This window comes from Acomys minous (genome assembly GCF_964271855.1).
Source record: "Acomys minous genome assembly, chromosome: 11".
In the NCBI taxonomy this organism is placed as follows: Eukaryota; Metazoa; Chordata; class Mammalia; order Rodentia; family Muridae; genus Acomys; species Acomys minous.
This window is the reverse complement of record NC_140492.1, coordinates 68,756,543-68,772,687: the sequence shown is the minus strand read 5'-3', so window position 1 is coordinate 68,772,687 and position 16,145 is coordinate 68,756,543. Positions and strand designations below refer to the sequence as shown.

General features: G+C 48.0%; 1 protein-coding gene across 3 annotated transcripts in view; it reads right to left on the bottom strand.

The window, feature by feature from the left end:
• Window positions 1-16,145, bottom strand: part of DGKG (diacylglycerol kinase gamma) — a 195,765-nt gene that overhangs the window by 103,957 nt on the left and 75,663 nt on the right. For 2 of the 3 annotated variants that reach the window (XM_084802209.1, XM_084802211.1), the window contains 8 exons: window positions 15,763-15,837; window positions 14,785-14,907; window positions 10,438-10,555; window positions 8,974-9,062; window positions 6,487-6,603; window positions 5,444-5,536; window positions 4,017-4,076; window positions 633-712 (listed from right to left, as the gene is read on the bottom strand). In XM_084802209.1, the coding sequence (XP_084658335.1) occupies window positions 633-712; window positions 4,017-4,076; window positions 5,444-5,536; window positions 6,487-6,603; window positions 8,974-9,062; window positions 10,438-10,555; window positions 14,785-14,907; window positions 15,763-15,837 (755 nt within the window). The remainder of the gene's footprint in view (window positions 1-632; window positions 713-4,016; window positions 4,077-5,443; window positions 5,537-6,486; window positions 6,604-8,973; window positions 9,063-10,437; window positions 10,556-14,784; window positions 14,908-15,762; window positions 15,838-16,145) is intronic. The other variant, XM_084802210.1, reaches the window with a different exon arrangement.

Genomic DNA, 16,145 nt, shown 5'->3' with positions numbered 1-16,145 from the left:
GCAGAGGCACCGAAGGCCCCTAGTGAGAGGGCCCAGCATCCTCATATGAGCGCACACAGGAGGAGGCGGGGCTGGGAAGCTGAGGGGCGACGGCCACGGGACCCCCTAGGTCAGGTCTGGAGAGGGTCTTGCCAGTTGGACAGACGTGGGGTCCTCACAGTACTTGTTCAGGCTTCATCTAATGCTGTTTTTCTAGGCCTGGATTTCTATCCTCCATGCCCCCCACCTCCCGTTTCCCAGACTGAGCAGAGCTGGGAGGCAGAATGGTTTGGGCCTGCCTCCATCTCTCCTCCCACTCTGCTGAGCTTTCTCTGGCTTTACTCAAAGCCTGCATTTCCTTCACTGGTAAGGTGGGGTTGTGGCGAGGCCAGGAGGTCCTACTCAGGTGAGTCTCATCAAGCCCTTTAAACCCAGAAAAGCCTTGCGGTGTGGGCCAGGAAGGGACGGGGCCCCTTAGAACTTGACTCTGGCAGCTTTCACAGGGGCTCTGGTGTGCCAGGTCCGGGGTTAAGCATTAGGACTATTCTAATCGTTAAGGTAAGCCTGTGAGAGGTGGGGGGTGGCAGGTGGGGGGGTCGAGAAGCCCTTGGCTCAAGTTGTGTTAGCTTATTTTGAAAGAAAAGAGGACATACCTTTCTCCTTGTCTTCCTCCACTCTTGGGGTTCACTAGGACCAGCAGGGGATGAGTCCCCGGGTTAGGGATGATCTTGTACTTAAAAACAAGAAGAAAAAGAAATGAGCTTTGTTCAGTAGTAGGATGAGATGGATGCGGATGTTGGGACAGCTTTGGGAAGTGGATGGGAAGCAAGCCCAGACATGGTGTGTGTGTGTGTGTGTGTGTGTGTGTGTGTGTGTGTGTGGTGTTTGTCTGCTGGCAGAGCTTCCGGAGGGAGAAAATAGCTGATTACAGTTTGAGGAACTTTTAAGCTAGTTAATGGCAACAAGAGTTGGAAGTTGGGATCAGAAATGGGGCAATGGCACCAGCTTCAAATTGAACAGTTGTGTGGCATTATGCCCATAGCGAAAGATCAAAATAGTGTAAGTCAGTGGTTCTCAACCTCCCTAATGCTGCCACACTTTAATATAGTTCCTCACGTTGTGACGACCCCCACAACCATAAAATTATTTTGTTGCCACTTCATAACTGCAACGTTGCTATTGTTATGAATTATTGTTATGAATCTGGTATGCAGGATGTCGGGCTTATAACCCCCAAAGAAGTGGAGACCCACAGCTTGAGAACCACAGGTCTAGAGGGTACATCCACCAAGTCATTCGCATCAGTGAAGTGTGCATGGAGCACTCAGGCCCTAGTATCTTCCAAATCCACTGCCCAGTGGGTGTCTCACCATCGGTGCCACACAAATATGCCCAGTCATGTGGTCTTCCCACAAAGCTAGTCCTCCCCCCTTGGTGGCCTCTTCCTGGTAATGGTGAGTTACTCAGCTGTCCATCCAGGGGGAGATCCTGACCCGCCAAGTCCTTTCCTAAGAAGTTTCCTGGCAGCCATCATGCCCCCCCCCCCCCCGCCCCGTGCTATTGAGGCCTTTCCCACCTCCACCCCAGTTCCCTCTTGAGACACCACATCATACATGCCACTCCTGCTAAAGCACCTGTAATGGCGCCCTGTCACTCTCAGGATCAAATCCAAATCTCTAAGCCCGGCAGCAAGGCCTTTTCGGTTTCAGTCCTTCCTTCTGCTCTCTCCTCATTCCTCCTGTCCATCAGTGAGAGGTCTAGATTCCCACTAGCACACTCTAGGGAGTGTGTCTACCTGTGGGTATGCGCTTGTTCCATGTCCTGAAATACTCTCTTCTTTTTTGTGGTGGTGTGGGGGGATGTTTTTGCAATACAGAGTTTCTTTGTGTAAGGATAGTTGTCCTGGAACTCAATTTGTAGTAGACCAGGCTGGCCTTGAACTCATAGCGATCCGCTTGCCTCTGCCTCCGGACTGCTGGGATTAAAAGCGTGTATCTCTTTTTGCAGCCTCTCAAAGAACTCTAGAATAAACTAGGCAGTGGTAGCACACCTTTAAAAATCAAAGCCCTTGGGGGGAGCAGAGGCAGGTGGGTGTCTGTGGGTGTCTGTGAGTGGGAGGCCAGCCTAGTCTACAGAGTGAGTTCAAGGATAGCCAGGGCTACATATAGAAACAGTGTCTCAAAAAACAAACAAACAGACAAACAACTCCCCCAAAACTCCTCAAGACAAAACCAACAAAAACTGAAAGAAACAAAGGAAAAGATGCCCAGATAACCCAGGGCCCAGTTCCAGAGCCATCCCCTCTGTGACAGCCTCAACTACTGCCACTAAAAGGACTGCAATGTGAAATGTGTAGTCTCTCCTGAGGGGTTTGTGTTGGTTTCTTTGCATTTATTCTTGTCTTTGATTTTAAAGTAAAATCTCAAACCGTCAAGTAGATCAGAAAGGATGAGCGTGGAGTGGGATGGCCGTGGGCCCACGGTGTCTGACACAGCAGTGGGCCCTCGGTTAATTTCTGTGCATTCAGCTGAATGTTTTTCCCCACACAGAGGTACCGCTTGGCTTCATGTTCAATATTTAATGCCTGCATTTGCTAGTTTTAAACTTCGCACCCATCTATCACAACATGACAGGTTTGCAAAGTGCAATGATTGTTGTTTATGATTTTAAAGAATTCTCTCATCTTGTGTGAGACATCCTGGAACCAGGGGCATACGTCCTTAGACATAGGGGATGACAGCCAAACAGGTACTTGACAGCCCATACTGCATGGGACATGCCAGTGAGATTGGAGCTAGTGCGGGACAACTTCTCTCTCTCTCTCTCTCTCTCTCTCTCTCTCTCTCTCTCTCTCTCTCTCTCTGTTCTTCTATGTGTCTAGACTCGTGGTATCCAAAATTTTTTCTTTTGAGTTTTTAGAGCAGTGGTTCTCAACCTGTGGGGCAGAACTCTTTTGGGTAGGGGTCGGCAAACAACCCTTTCACAGGGGTCACATATCAGATACTCACGTTATGATTCATGACAGTAGCAACATTACAGTTATGAAGTAGCAACAAAGTAATTTTAATGATCGTGGGTCACGACAACACGAGGAGCTCTTCTAAAGGGTCGTAGCAATAGGAAGGCTGAGAACCACTGGTCTAGCCCATTGTCATCTGGAGGTGGCCCACATTCTGTTTACCTCGCACCTCCAATTTCAATTTACCTTGCAATGTCAAAACACACAATCTCCAGGGTCCCACTCTTACAGCACTGTGGGAGGCAGGCCGTGCAGGGGTGCTAGCCCACTTTTAAAACAACAAAATGTAAGCTCGGAGGCTTAGGATACGGCTCCACTTTCCTGTTTCCTGTTCTGATATTCTGTGTACCTCATCAGGCTGCCTTCTCTGCATTCCTCAGAACTTCGTGGAGGACGTGAAAAAAAAATATTCATTGGTGATGATTAGTGAAAGAAATGAGGTTTTAAATACACACTTAAGGCTGGAGAACCTTTGGATCTGGTCTACTTTTGTTTCGGTTGACTATGTTTCAGAGATAGCTGGACAATGGTACAAAATCCATTGTCTAAATAAAAACAAAGTATTTCCCTATTTTTAAAAATGTGAGTGCTTTGTCTGCACGTACACCTGCATACCAGAAGAGGGCATCAGATTTCTTTATAGCCGGTTGTGAGCCACCATGGAGCTCAGGACCTCTTAACAACTTAGCCATCTCACCAGCCCCCGCTGTCTAGTTTTACATGACACATTTGTTACTGTTTAGGAGGTCTGCATGTTGTAGTTTCATGTAACTTTCTCTTAAAGAGGTGACAAAGCCAACTAGACCATCAATGGCATCAGCCAATGGCCTCGCTCTCTACTTGTCTACTGGGCGGTACTTAAAGGTTAACTCCAGAGGCCCAAGTAAATGTCTTCCTGTATGGCAGAATTGGTGCTATGAGAAAGCAGATGCTGAGAAGGCATTTCTTTAGACCCCCAAGCCCTGCTCTCCCTGCCCCAGCCTTTGGACCCACCTAAGACTGCTCATTCATGAGTTACCTGCGTTACAAGTTCACCCTTGGCGGCCACACTACCGTCGGACTTCCCTCCTTGCCTGTCCTGTGTGTAAGAGAGAGAGAGAGAGAGAGAGAAAGAACACAATCAACTTTGGAGAGGGAAAGGCCTCTCCTACCAGGACAAGAGCAGATCGAAGTGTTAGAGCAAATAGCCACCAGCAATGAAGAGCTTACACAGGCAGAAAACGGTGAGGTTTTCCAAGGGGGATTTCGGATCTCAGACAAGGCTATGGCCCACAAGCCTCTACACTTCTGAAGGCTCCCATGATCCCTCTAACCTGTGGTTCCTTCACTCGTGATGACTGTAACCTTGGGGCACGAGAAGGACGTGGGAGGGATTGAAGTAAGTAGAAATCTAGTTTGTTGGTCAAGGGCTTTAAGGACAGTGAGAAGCCAGGCCTTACGTTCAACTTTCCTGCTCAGCAGGACTAGTCACCACGGCTCTACTTTCTTGTTTCAAAGCTCATTGTTAATTCCGTTGAAATTTGTCTAGCAGACAGTGTGGTGTGATACTGTGTGTGTGTGTGCTCGCGCGTGTGCGCAAGTGACTAAGCCTCCGCAGACAACATTGGCCTTGCCTGATCTTCAGACTTTTTTTGTCAAGAGAATAATGAAGCATCCTGCATCTAATTTTTGTGTTGTTGTTTTGTCTAGCTTGGTATTTTTGAGTGTCTCCACTTTTGTATGGTCTGCCTTTCCCATCACAATGTAGTGATTCGCCACGTGATCTCAGCTTGTTCAGCCGTGCTGTGAATAACTGTGTGATTGTCTTTTGGTGGAATAAATGGTTGCATTTCTCCACAGGAGGAGAGTGTTCGGGATATGAAGTTTCTAGTTAATGGAAAGTGACATATGGATTTCCAAAGTGGTGATTTTCTTATAGGATTTTAAATGAGACAAAAAGTATCTGTTCTAGTCAAGGGTGTGAGAGGGCCTTGAGTGTCAGTGGGGCTTGGCAACGGTTTGAAGACGGAAGTGCTGTTTTAGCAGGCAGAAGGGCCTTGAGGTGGAAGTTAAAGGGAGCTCATTTCACCGTCATTTGTTTCTGGGATCTGTTTGGGGCACTCGGGTAGGAGAGAGGGGAGACCCGTGTGTGAGCACAGGAGAAAACTTGGCAGGGCTGAAGGAGGGCAAGAAACCAGGCTAAGGGCAGGTGGCACATTGAGCTGGGCTCTGCCGGAAAGATGCTTAGGAGTGCTCTGAAGGTGTGGAAGCAGCAGTCGGAAGCTGCTGTGTCAGGAGTTGTCTCGCTCCGTCTGGTTGGCACAACACTGAGTTCTTGTAAACACTCACCAAGGCATAAGCCCTAGGAGCTGGCAGGGAAACACTCTGGGGTACTTGTGAATGCTGTCCATCACTGACCCCTGAACCTGGAAAAGCCAGAGCCCTGGCAGGGGCTGGACCACTTACTCGGGTGACCGGGCATATGGACGTAGGCAGCAAAATGTGGTCTTTGAGTTCCCCGCCATCACACACCGTCGACAATTCACATTTGCGGTGAAACTGGAGGGAGAAACGGAGGCGAGGATGAGCAGAAGCGAACAAAGAAACATCAGGGAGGTCGGTGTAGAGTTTTTCTGGGCAACAAGCTGTCCAGTGCCCCCGTGTCCTTGGGCACTGCTGGCTTTGGCTTTGACAGGATTGTCGAGTATGTGTGAACATGTGGAGTGTCTGCTAAGGGCATTGACGTGAGATCAAGAACTGCCCTCCATGTGCGGTAACCTGTGTGGATTCTACGCCCCTGCCCCTAGATTTCTGGTTTAGACACTCTAGAAGAAGGCTACCTCTGAGAATGAAATTTTGGGAGGCTGGAGAAAACACGCCAATTGAACCCCTGCACTGTGAGAGCCCCTTTGTCTGGCTTGGAGGAGCCTCCTCTTTAGGGCCGACACCAAGCCAGGGGGCACAAGAATCGGACCCAGAATTGGCTTTGGGAGGAAGGCTAGGCAGCCATGTGGCATCTATCACGTTGACATTGTGAGCTGAGGCACCAGAATGACAGTGGCATGACTGGGCCCTGAACAAGGCAGGATGCCACTGGAGGAACTTGCCCTTGGGTCAAGTTCTAACTCTAAGACGTAAGGAGCTGGCTCTCCTGGATTTAATCCCTCTCCCAGCCAGTCGGTACCTCAGGCCCCAGGTAAAGGACAGTCATGATATAGCCAGCTGCCGGTCACATAGGCAGTAGGTTGGCCAACCTCATACGCAGCAGCCTCACACAACTTGAGGAGTCATTGGAGGCTGATAGGCTCAAATGGGGGCGCGCGGTGTGTGTGTGTGTGTGTGTGTGTGTGTGTGTGTGTGTGTGTGTGTGTGTGTGTGTCTAGGATCCTTTAGCTATTATTCCTTCCCTCGACACTTGCCCTCTGGAGGGATGTTCACTGCCCCCAAGCTATAGCTCGAACAAAACCCACACTAAAAAGAAGCAGGGCTGCCTTTGGGTACCGACCCACCGTCATCCGGCACCACACGCAGTGCCGCGCGGTGACACTCTGGTAGCACTTGATACTTTTGTGGCACCGGTCACACTTGACGGAGGAGTTCCCTTCCACCCACGCGTGCTGCATCACCTGTGGGAGGGAAGGGAAGGATACCAGGGAAGGCAGTGGAACCACGCCCCTGGGGCCAGGGCAACAAAGAAGTGGGAGGGCCCTCTTTCCTCAGTGTGAAAGCTTATTGGATGCAGAGTTTCCCCCCTGGCTGGACACCACTGTACTGAGCAACACAGATTTAAAAAAACAAAAACAAAAACAAAAACAAAAAAACCTTCTCTGCTTTGCCTGTACTAGCTCTCACATCCGGCAGGCGGGCTTCCGGTCCCACTGTCTTGCAGAACCCGTTGGCAAGCCCTGTCCTCACGTGAGTTCTTTTCTGAGAGGTGGTGTGGTACAGGGGACACAGGAGGGCTGGGGTGCAGACCAAACCCATGGGAGTCGCTCGTTTTGTACATCGCAGCAGGGTGAGTTTTGGCTAGTTCAGGACTTCTCTGAGTTTCTGGACGATCTGCGCCCCCCCCCCCGCACCCCCCGCCCTTTTTGACACTAGCACAGGCACCAAGAAGTCCCAGTGCCCACCTCACACTCCAAATGTAAATGACTCTCTGAGGGTGGAGCCCCGGAGACTTAACTTACATCTCCCTGTTATAATTTAAATCCACACGCATTCAAGTGCCCCGTGTGCTTATTATGATGTGTTCCGATAGCTAAGAAGCTATCTGGAAGGGAGCTAGATTACAGAGCCTAACGCAGTCAGTCAGGGTCCCTTTCAGACCCATTTCCTGGCCATCCGGTTGTATCATCTACCTGGCTGGGGAAATGCCACGAGGGCGGAGCAGTGGGGTTTGTGTGGGAACCCCTGAGCCATTGCCCGGGAGAGACCTCTGTACTCAGGTCTCTCTCCTTCCAGGAGCCCACAGAACTCAAAACTTCCCACCAAAATGCCCTGAACTGCAGAAGGAAGAAGTTGTAGAAAAGTGGGGGGAGGGGGCACCCCTCGAAGCGCCCGGCTTCAAATGCTGTATTAGAAACACGTGAACTATTTACATGATATAATCCACGTTGGCATTTAGCAAGAGTAAATGTTTAAAATTACTCAGCAGTTAAGTTGTGTGACTCTATTTACCTAGAACGTGTGTGTGTGGGTGTTTGTTTTTTTTTTTTTTGCTATAATTTATGGCCCCAAAACATACATCACACTTGGTTTGTAGCCTTTTGGCTCCAGCTGCATCACTGAGGGTACAAAGAGATCACTTTGTGGACTTGAATTCTCCATGGTCACACTGGCTGTGCACTGAGATTGTTGTTTTCGTTTGGCCGAGGGACAGGTGGAGGCTTCTGAGGGGTGAGTGGCCGGATTCCGGTTCTAAGACTGGAGGGTAGCCACACAGGCACCCCCAGCCAAGGGCTTTCGGCTATGTCTCAGGGTTGTTGTTACCCCAGCACCATGTTGCTTTCTTTAGCCTGTCTGGGGTCTGAAGAGATGGCGAGAGACTTGGGTTATCCCTGCAGGCTCACAAGATTGAGAATGTGCTCTTGTGGCCCCCTCGGCAGTGTCACCCTGTTCTGTGTCGGGTGACTAGGGAGGCCCGGGTGTAGGAGGCCAGCCCACTGTGGGCTCTGGAGAAAAGCCAGGGATGGACATGGAGACGTATGTATGGTGAGTGGTGTGGAAAGAGGAGACAAGAGGTCATGCGGGGGATTATGGGACATGCATATGCCTCCGGGCAGCGCTCCCTTCTGCTGTAACTGCTGGGAGAATCTTCTTCTCCCTTCTGCTTTCTCTCCTATACAAACCTCATGAAGAGTCATATAGTTAGCAAACTCCATCACCTCTTTATGTCTGAGGCTCTTCCTTGATCCACTACTGCTTTCTAATTCTGGAGCTGGTCTCCCAAACCCTCTTCCAGGTAGGGTTTGCATTTACCATGTGAACACAGCCACTTGCCCTTCCCTGTGATTATCTTCTGACCCAGTCATTCCAAACCAAAGTCCTGGCCACAGTCAGGCACGTCTCGGTGCCTCTACACAGGAGCCTCCTCCTGCTAGAATGCTATGTCCTCTTCCGTGCTTTACAAACCTTTTCCTTTCAGGCCTCAACTTCACAGTCCACCTGGCCCTATCATGATAGCGCACACCTCCTGGCTTTGTACGATGCTTGCATACCTACCTAGCTATCTGTCTTAATCTGTGCAGACTTTGAGAAGACTGGATACCATTTCTCATGACCTGTGCGATACCCCGGTACAGTGCCTGGCATACAGGGGGCCTCAGGGAGATGCTGGATGGATTGATGGATGAGTGGGATGGCTTAAGGGTGGTCCTTGAGGCAGAGAAGGAACTAGAGAAATCTCTCAAAGCCCCTTCCTGCATTGGAATCTGTGATGATGGACGTGTTGTCCCCGAGGCAGCATGCAGTAGAATGAGCCAATAGGTGTCACCAACCTCGCCACTCCTTTTGGCTTTTGAGTATGTTTTAACACATCCAGGGATGTTTTTGGATACACAGCGTTGGTGGACAGTGTATTTACAGTCTGGAAAAAAAAAAAAAGGAAAAAGGGACAGTGTTTATGAATGCCACCAAGGAAAGATCTAGCACCCCTTCCCCAGGGCACACACTTCAGCGAAGGCTTGTTTCTCTTTCTGGGTGGTCAGTGAGGTAAAGGGACATTTGGACTTGGCTTCGCCTAGCAGAAATCTCACACTGGGCTGTTTGAGCTGTCTGTGGCTGCCTCCCAGTTCTTCTTTGGTGCCGCTACCTCTTCATAGCACCTTCCTCTCATGGCCGTGACCCCACAGAGCAGGGACCTCAGAAGGGGCAGTGTGACACAGATGTCTCAGCACTGCACATCAGGATGTCAATAAGTGGACTAAAAGGCCAAGGTCCCTGGGCTGATGGCGGATGCTGTTGGCTACAACCTATAGCATCTTGAGTAAATTGTTTTGCCCTGGGGAAATTCAGGTTCTGTGTCCCACGTGCACTCAGTGCGGCCCTCTCTCTGGGACAGGGGTTTTGCAATAATAAGTAAGACATTGGTGAAGGATCAGATTAGTTATTCAACAGTTTGCCATCGTTGTTGGGACTGTGATGATGCAAATGTCAAACTCAACAGGAATGCGTTCCGGTTGGTGTCTGTGATCTGGCCATGAGGTGACTGGTGACTGGCAGGGCTTGATGTACCCCCATTTCCTGGCCCCTCTGAAGCCTCTGGCTTTAGCCCTGTATCCCCCTGCTCTTTCCCTGTTTCCCCTCAAATCACCTTTTCCTTCCCTCTATTTCTTTCTGTGTGTACTTTCTTGGTTCTGATTCTAGTCCCTCATTTGTGATGTGTTTTTTTTTTCTGCTTTCTCCTTCAGTTTTACTAAATTGATTACAAAAACAAAATAAACATATATAATTTAATTTAATTTTCATTGCATTTTTAGTATACATGATATGTTCTTTTTTTTTTTTTGAGACAGGGTTTCTCTGTGTAGCCTTGACTGTCCTGGACTCACTTTGTAGACCAGGCTGGCCCTGAACTCACAGAGATCCACCTGCCTCTGCCTCCTGAGTGCTGGGAGGCACCACGCCTCGCTCATGATATGTTCTTAACTGTTTAGAAAGCCTCTCTAAACACACATGAAATGAATGTTGGCTAGAAACACAGCTGCGATTTGATTCGCATGTGATGCCTTTGATTTATGTAAGGACTGTAATGCTTGTGACTCCAACAGTAGTAAGCATCTTGTCCATTTGACTCAGCTAGCCCCAAAGCAGGGCACAGAGGCCTTGCTGTTGAAACCTTAGGGTAACCCCACCATCTGGGACACAGAATGCTTGGACTATGTCTGCTGGAATGGACTCACTAAGCACGTAGTAGAAGGCAAACAGAGCCGAGGAAAGAGGTGCAGAGGACGCTCACTCACAAATGCAGCACAGGCCTTGCTTGCGGACACCCATCAGCATAATGTGGCAGAAGTTGCAGTAAGTGGGCTTCTTGAAATGCTTCAGGGTCCAGGCATGCCTGCCATCTCCCTTGGAGCCCTGTAGGGATAATGATGGTAAGATGTTGAGCTGGGACCCTCATGCAGGTGCGTCTTTTCCTCCATGTTCTTTTCTCATACTTGGATGATAAGCTACTCAGATTTGCGAACAAATTCTTAGTATATGTTTCTGAAATTATCACATACAAAAGACCAGGGCACCTGAATGGAAGTGCGGAGGAGCCCCACTCTCCTACCTAGATGCAGAAGTATAACGGGAAGAGGAATTTGATGTCTGTCTGTCTGTCTGTCCGTTTCTCTGCCTCTCTATCATCTATCCATCTATGTATCTGTCTATCAATCATCTATCTAATCTATCAATTATTTATCTACCTATCCATATATTCATTTATCATCTAACTAATCTATCAAGCATCCATCCATCCATCATTGAACTATCTATCCATCTATCTAATCTGTCAATCATCTATCATTCCATCTATCCACCTATCATTGATCTATCCATTCATCTATTCATCTATCTATTATCTGTCTATCTATCCATCCATCATGTATGTATGTATGTATGTATGTATGTATGTATATGTATGTATCTGTCAATCAATTATCTATCTATCTATCTATCTATCTATCTATCTATCTATGTATGCAGCTGTAGATCTGAAGAGTCTTTAATGATTATAGTCTTTGACTCAGCAGCATCCTTGGACTCCAGTCTAAATAACCTTTGAGAAACCAGACAAGCATTTCTGTGCTAGTCAGATGCAGCATTATTCCAAGTAGTGGGGAGCTAGAAATGTCCTAGCCATGCCTAGATTACCTTACGTTGTTGTCCATTCATATAACGGCATAGGAACATGCGCATAATAAAATGCTAAGTGAAAAAATTGGAATGAAAATTTGATAGTGTATTATGATTTCAGCTGTAATAGCAAGATATTTAATGGGAACTCAGGTGCGGTGGCACACACCTTTAATCCCAGCACTTGGGAGGCAGAAGCAGGCAGATCTTTGTGAGTTTGAGGCCAGCCTGGTCTACATAGTGAGTTCCAGAACAAGTGAATTAGCAAACAAACAAACAAACAAAAGATATTTAATGGTGAAAGATTTCATGAGCCTGTTAACTAAAGTTAGCAATATTTGGAAACACTGTGTACTTGTTTTTTCCCCCTCTAATTTCTGTTTCCTTTTTATATTCTCTGGTGAGTATAGACTAGCATTATAACCAAGAACACATGGCTTAATAAAAATAATATGCTTTTTATACCAATGAAGACATTTAGGTCTATTTATTTTATGTGTATGAGTGTTTTGCATATGCATATATATACGTAGACATGCCACTTGTGTGCTTATCTCAACTTGCTGCAAACATAAAATGCTGAGCTGAGGACTGGGGAGATGGCTCGGTGGGCAGAGGCACTTGCTCCTAGGCTTGGTAACCCGAGTTCGACATTATGCAGTGAATGAGCAGTTCCTCACACGATCACATCTTCCCTGGCATGTCAAGTCCACCATATTCCAGCCCCTGGGTACAAAACCTGGCTAGAGCCTGGCTTTGGGACATGTCTTCTGCTGAGTCTCTCCCAGGTGACCCACGCAGCAGCACTGGGTTTGGACTGAAGGGCAGTGAGAACTGCAGTAGCAAAGTCATCCTTGGATGTGTGGTCAGGGATGTGGAGTCCTGTCCTTATAGCTGGGTGTCCATGCCTTTTGCTGGTCCTTGTGGTCAGCCCTGCCGCTGGGTCTAGACTTCTTTTTGGTTCTTGGGGTCCACATTCTTTGTTAAAGTCTTATCTGTTCCTCCAGCTTTTGTCTTCTTACTACTTCACAACCCTCTTCGCAACCTGAGTCGTACAGCATCAAAGCCCCTTTGTCCGAGGGTCTCCACTCTCAGCGTGCAGATTTACAGGCGGGCAACAATTCACAAAAAGACCAGTTTATTCATCCCTTTGGCAGATATTTGCTTTAAGGACTGATGATGATGATAATGATAATTACTACTACTACTGATGATGAGGATGAGGATGAGGATGAGGATGTTATTCCAGTCCACTCTCAGATTCTAATCTGTACCAAATTCTTGCAGGGGCGGGGAGGAATGACAAAGTAGTGGAGGAGGGGTAAGTTTGTTACTAGTGTATACTAGTGTACAGATAAGAAAACAGACTCAGAGGAATTGTGTGTCTAGGCCAATGCCACAGGAAGAACGAGTGACAGCCAGCTGTCACTCTTGAGGCTTTCTGCACCGCTCTCCATCACCTCTACAAGGAATATCCTGGACAGAAGGAACTGGGCGCCTTGTCAGCAGAGCTGCTTATTCACCGACTCAAAGGCCATCGTTTTCCCTGAAAACACCTCGGTTCTCTACCCCCACTCCTTCCCCACCCTGCTTTCTCAGAGCCTGGAGGCCAATGGATGGAGGCCAAGTGAAGCTTCTGCTTGGGTTCTAGCACCACCGTGTGGCTCTTTCATTTCTGGACAGGTTTTACCCCATTGCTTCAATTTTACCAGGAGACTTGCATGGAGAGCCCCAGCATCCTCTGTGGTCCTATATGTGATTGAAAATGGCAGGAAAGCAGCAAGCCATTCAGGATGTTGGTGGGGCTTTCTCTAGAAGCCTAAATGTTACCCGTTAAGAACTTACTTAGAACATACGTACAATAGATTTATAAGGCTTTTGATATCAATAAAATTTACATTTGGTTTTTGTTTTCCACTCTTTTTTTTTTTTGCATGTGAATCCCCGTTTTACGTAACGCTGATTCGGTGTTTGGCAGGGACACTGGGAAGGATGCTGAGGAAATACACAGGTTTGCCTGCTGCCTCCAGAAGAGTGGGCTCTTTCCATACAAGCTGCTGGTTGGTGCTTTGAACATTAGCGAGTTCAGTGTCGGGAGAACAGAAGTTGTTGCTTCCTTGAGCTTAAAAGGTCCCAGTTTTGTTCTCCCAAATGAGAACAAACCAAAAACAGGGACAGTGTGTTAGAACAGCAAGCAAGCAGAGCTTCTTTCTGGATCCAGGTCCAAGTGAGCACTGACAACAGTCTCCTCTGCATCTGGGTTCTTGTATGTGTAGCCCCTCAGCAAGAGGTCACTGCACGCAGGGCCCAGGGCTAGTGAGTGTGGCAGACGTGTCTCTTGTTAGGCGTACGTCCTTGGGCCAGGCCTTTCCACTGCCAGACCTCCATTTGTAGAATGGAAGGGATGGAGAAAGAGGCACAAAGGACTCAGCCACGTCATACGCAACCTCAAGAGCCAGAACGTGTCATCAGGCCAGGCCGCGTGTGCAGGCCTGTAAGCCTAGCTACTCTGGAAACTGAATCAGGAGGATACGGAATTCAAGCAGCGCGGCCTGTCTGGGGCTATAGAGCAAGTCTGAGGGCAGCCTGTGCAATGGAGTGAGACTTGGACTCAAAAGTAAACTGTGAAAAGGGAGCTGGAGATATGAACCAGTGGCTGAGTGCTCACTAGCTCATTTGAGGTCCTTGGTTCAATCCTCTCCCCCGCCTCAGAGAAATAGAAAACAGAATAAGGCATCAACATCTTTTTCATTCTTTAGGGATGAGCCAAATATTCTCCAAGGTTCCTTCCTGCTGCTCTGACTGATGTGCAGGGTGGTAGAAAGTGTGGGAAATTTGGAGCTGGGTACAAAACCCAGCCGTTGAACTCCCCTACAATGGATCACTATCCCCCTCCCCGACTTCCTTCCTTCCTTTGCCAACTTTTTGCATTTTCTTAGTTTAAAATTTTTTAATTACTCTTATTCGCTGGCAGAAGGGGTGGGCAATTGTGTCATGGTTTGTGGAGGTCAGATGACAAGGAAGTGGGTTCATTTCACCCATCGTGTGGGTTCTGGGAATTGAACTCAGGTCATTAGGCTTGGTGGCAAGTGCCCTTCCATGCAGAGCCATCTTGTGAATCCTTCCTAGTATCTTAAGACCTAACTCGATGAGATGGAGAGCTTCCCCTTAAAGTTTTTTTTTAATTAAAAAAAAATTAAAAAAATTTTTTTTTTCACTTAGCCTGGTTGAGAGCAAGTGTGTTGCAGGCAAATGCTCTCTGTCTGTTTCCCACAACCGAAAATTTTCCTTAGTAATAGAGCAGCAAAGGGTTTCCAGGTAAGAAGAATATATTTTGGGCACAAACAAGTGAAAAGGATGAAAATGCCAAGCAACCCGGAGCCAGCCTGGAGCTCATGGCTTCCCCACCAGGAAGTCCAGAACAGGCACTAACAACAATACGGAATTCAGTAGGTTTACTGACTTACAGAGTCATCCATTCCCAGGAGGACCAGCAGTGGGATGGTTGTCATCCCCCCATTGACCCACTCCTGTAGAGACACGAAGCCGTCCTTGTCGTAATCCATCCCTTGCAGCATCTCCTTCAGTATCTGTGGAAATCAAAGAACAGTGGTCCATTGCCATCCATTGCTAGATGCTCTCTGCTTTCCCTGTGGTCCTGTGTTGTGTTTTCTGTTTCACCCATGTGCCCTCTTATCCACAGTGAGTAGAGTGGCAAGAGACCAAAAGCAGTGAGAGATCAGGGTTCTAGGTCCAGCTCTGCTCTGCCCTGATCATAGGTGGCTCATTCTAGCCCTATGTGCTCTGGACTGCTCATCTTTTGTTGTTGTTGTTGTTGTTTGTTTTGTTTTTTTGTTTTTTGTTTTTTGAGACAGGGTTTCTCTGTGTAGCCTTGGCTGTCCTGGACTCACTTTGTAGACCAGGCTGGCCTCGAACTCACAGAGATCCACTTGCCTCTGTTTCCCGAGTGATGGGATTAAAGGCGTGGGCCACCACACCCCCCTGATTGCTCATCTTTAAATGGGAACAATATCGCTGTGTTCACAGTGCCTTAGCAAGGACTGTGTAAACACTGTGTAATCTAATACCTTGTGCATAGCACCCCCTAGTGCAGTTAACATTAACAGCTGATGATTGACAATTTTTCCAAAAGTCGTTTCAGGCTCTAACTTGTCTGTCCTATGAATTTCTATCATGAAACTGCCTCTGGTGGGAAGGTTGGGGGAAACTGTGGTGTCCACCATGTCTAGACTTCCTCTTGCTGCTTTTATCGCCTTTCCTGTTGGAGAAATGGGAGGCCAAAGTGTAGGGCTCCAAAGAAACTGCTGGGCAGATGAGAGTGGGACCACCACACAGCAAGCATTCAACCATTTGTGTCCACATGCCAGGCGTGCCTCACCCTCTCTAGGAGCTCCCTCTGGAGCAAACTGTGTAGAGAAACTCACCGGCCTGAGCTCCGTGGGATCCCACTCCAGGTACTGGGCAACGTGCAGCATTTGGTTCACAATCTGATCCATCTCCTAGAAAGTATCAGTAGAGAAAATATCAAAAGGGAGAAAAACAAAGCTTATTTTTCCGCTTCTTTCTTTCTTTCCTCTTCTTTTTATTTGAACATCAAAATAAGAGCAAAACTCAAAATCAAGCCTGGTGGGAAAGTGGGCAGGATGGATGGTGAAGAAAAGCTTGTTCAGTACAGTGGCACCCCACAAGCGCAGCAGTTTGTTTCTCCCTTGACTACAATGGCCAGTGGACGGTAGATGCTCACAGTGTGTGACTATAGCCACAGGCACACAGAGCACTTGGAACACTGACTCCAAGCTCCTCCCCC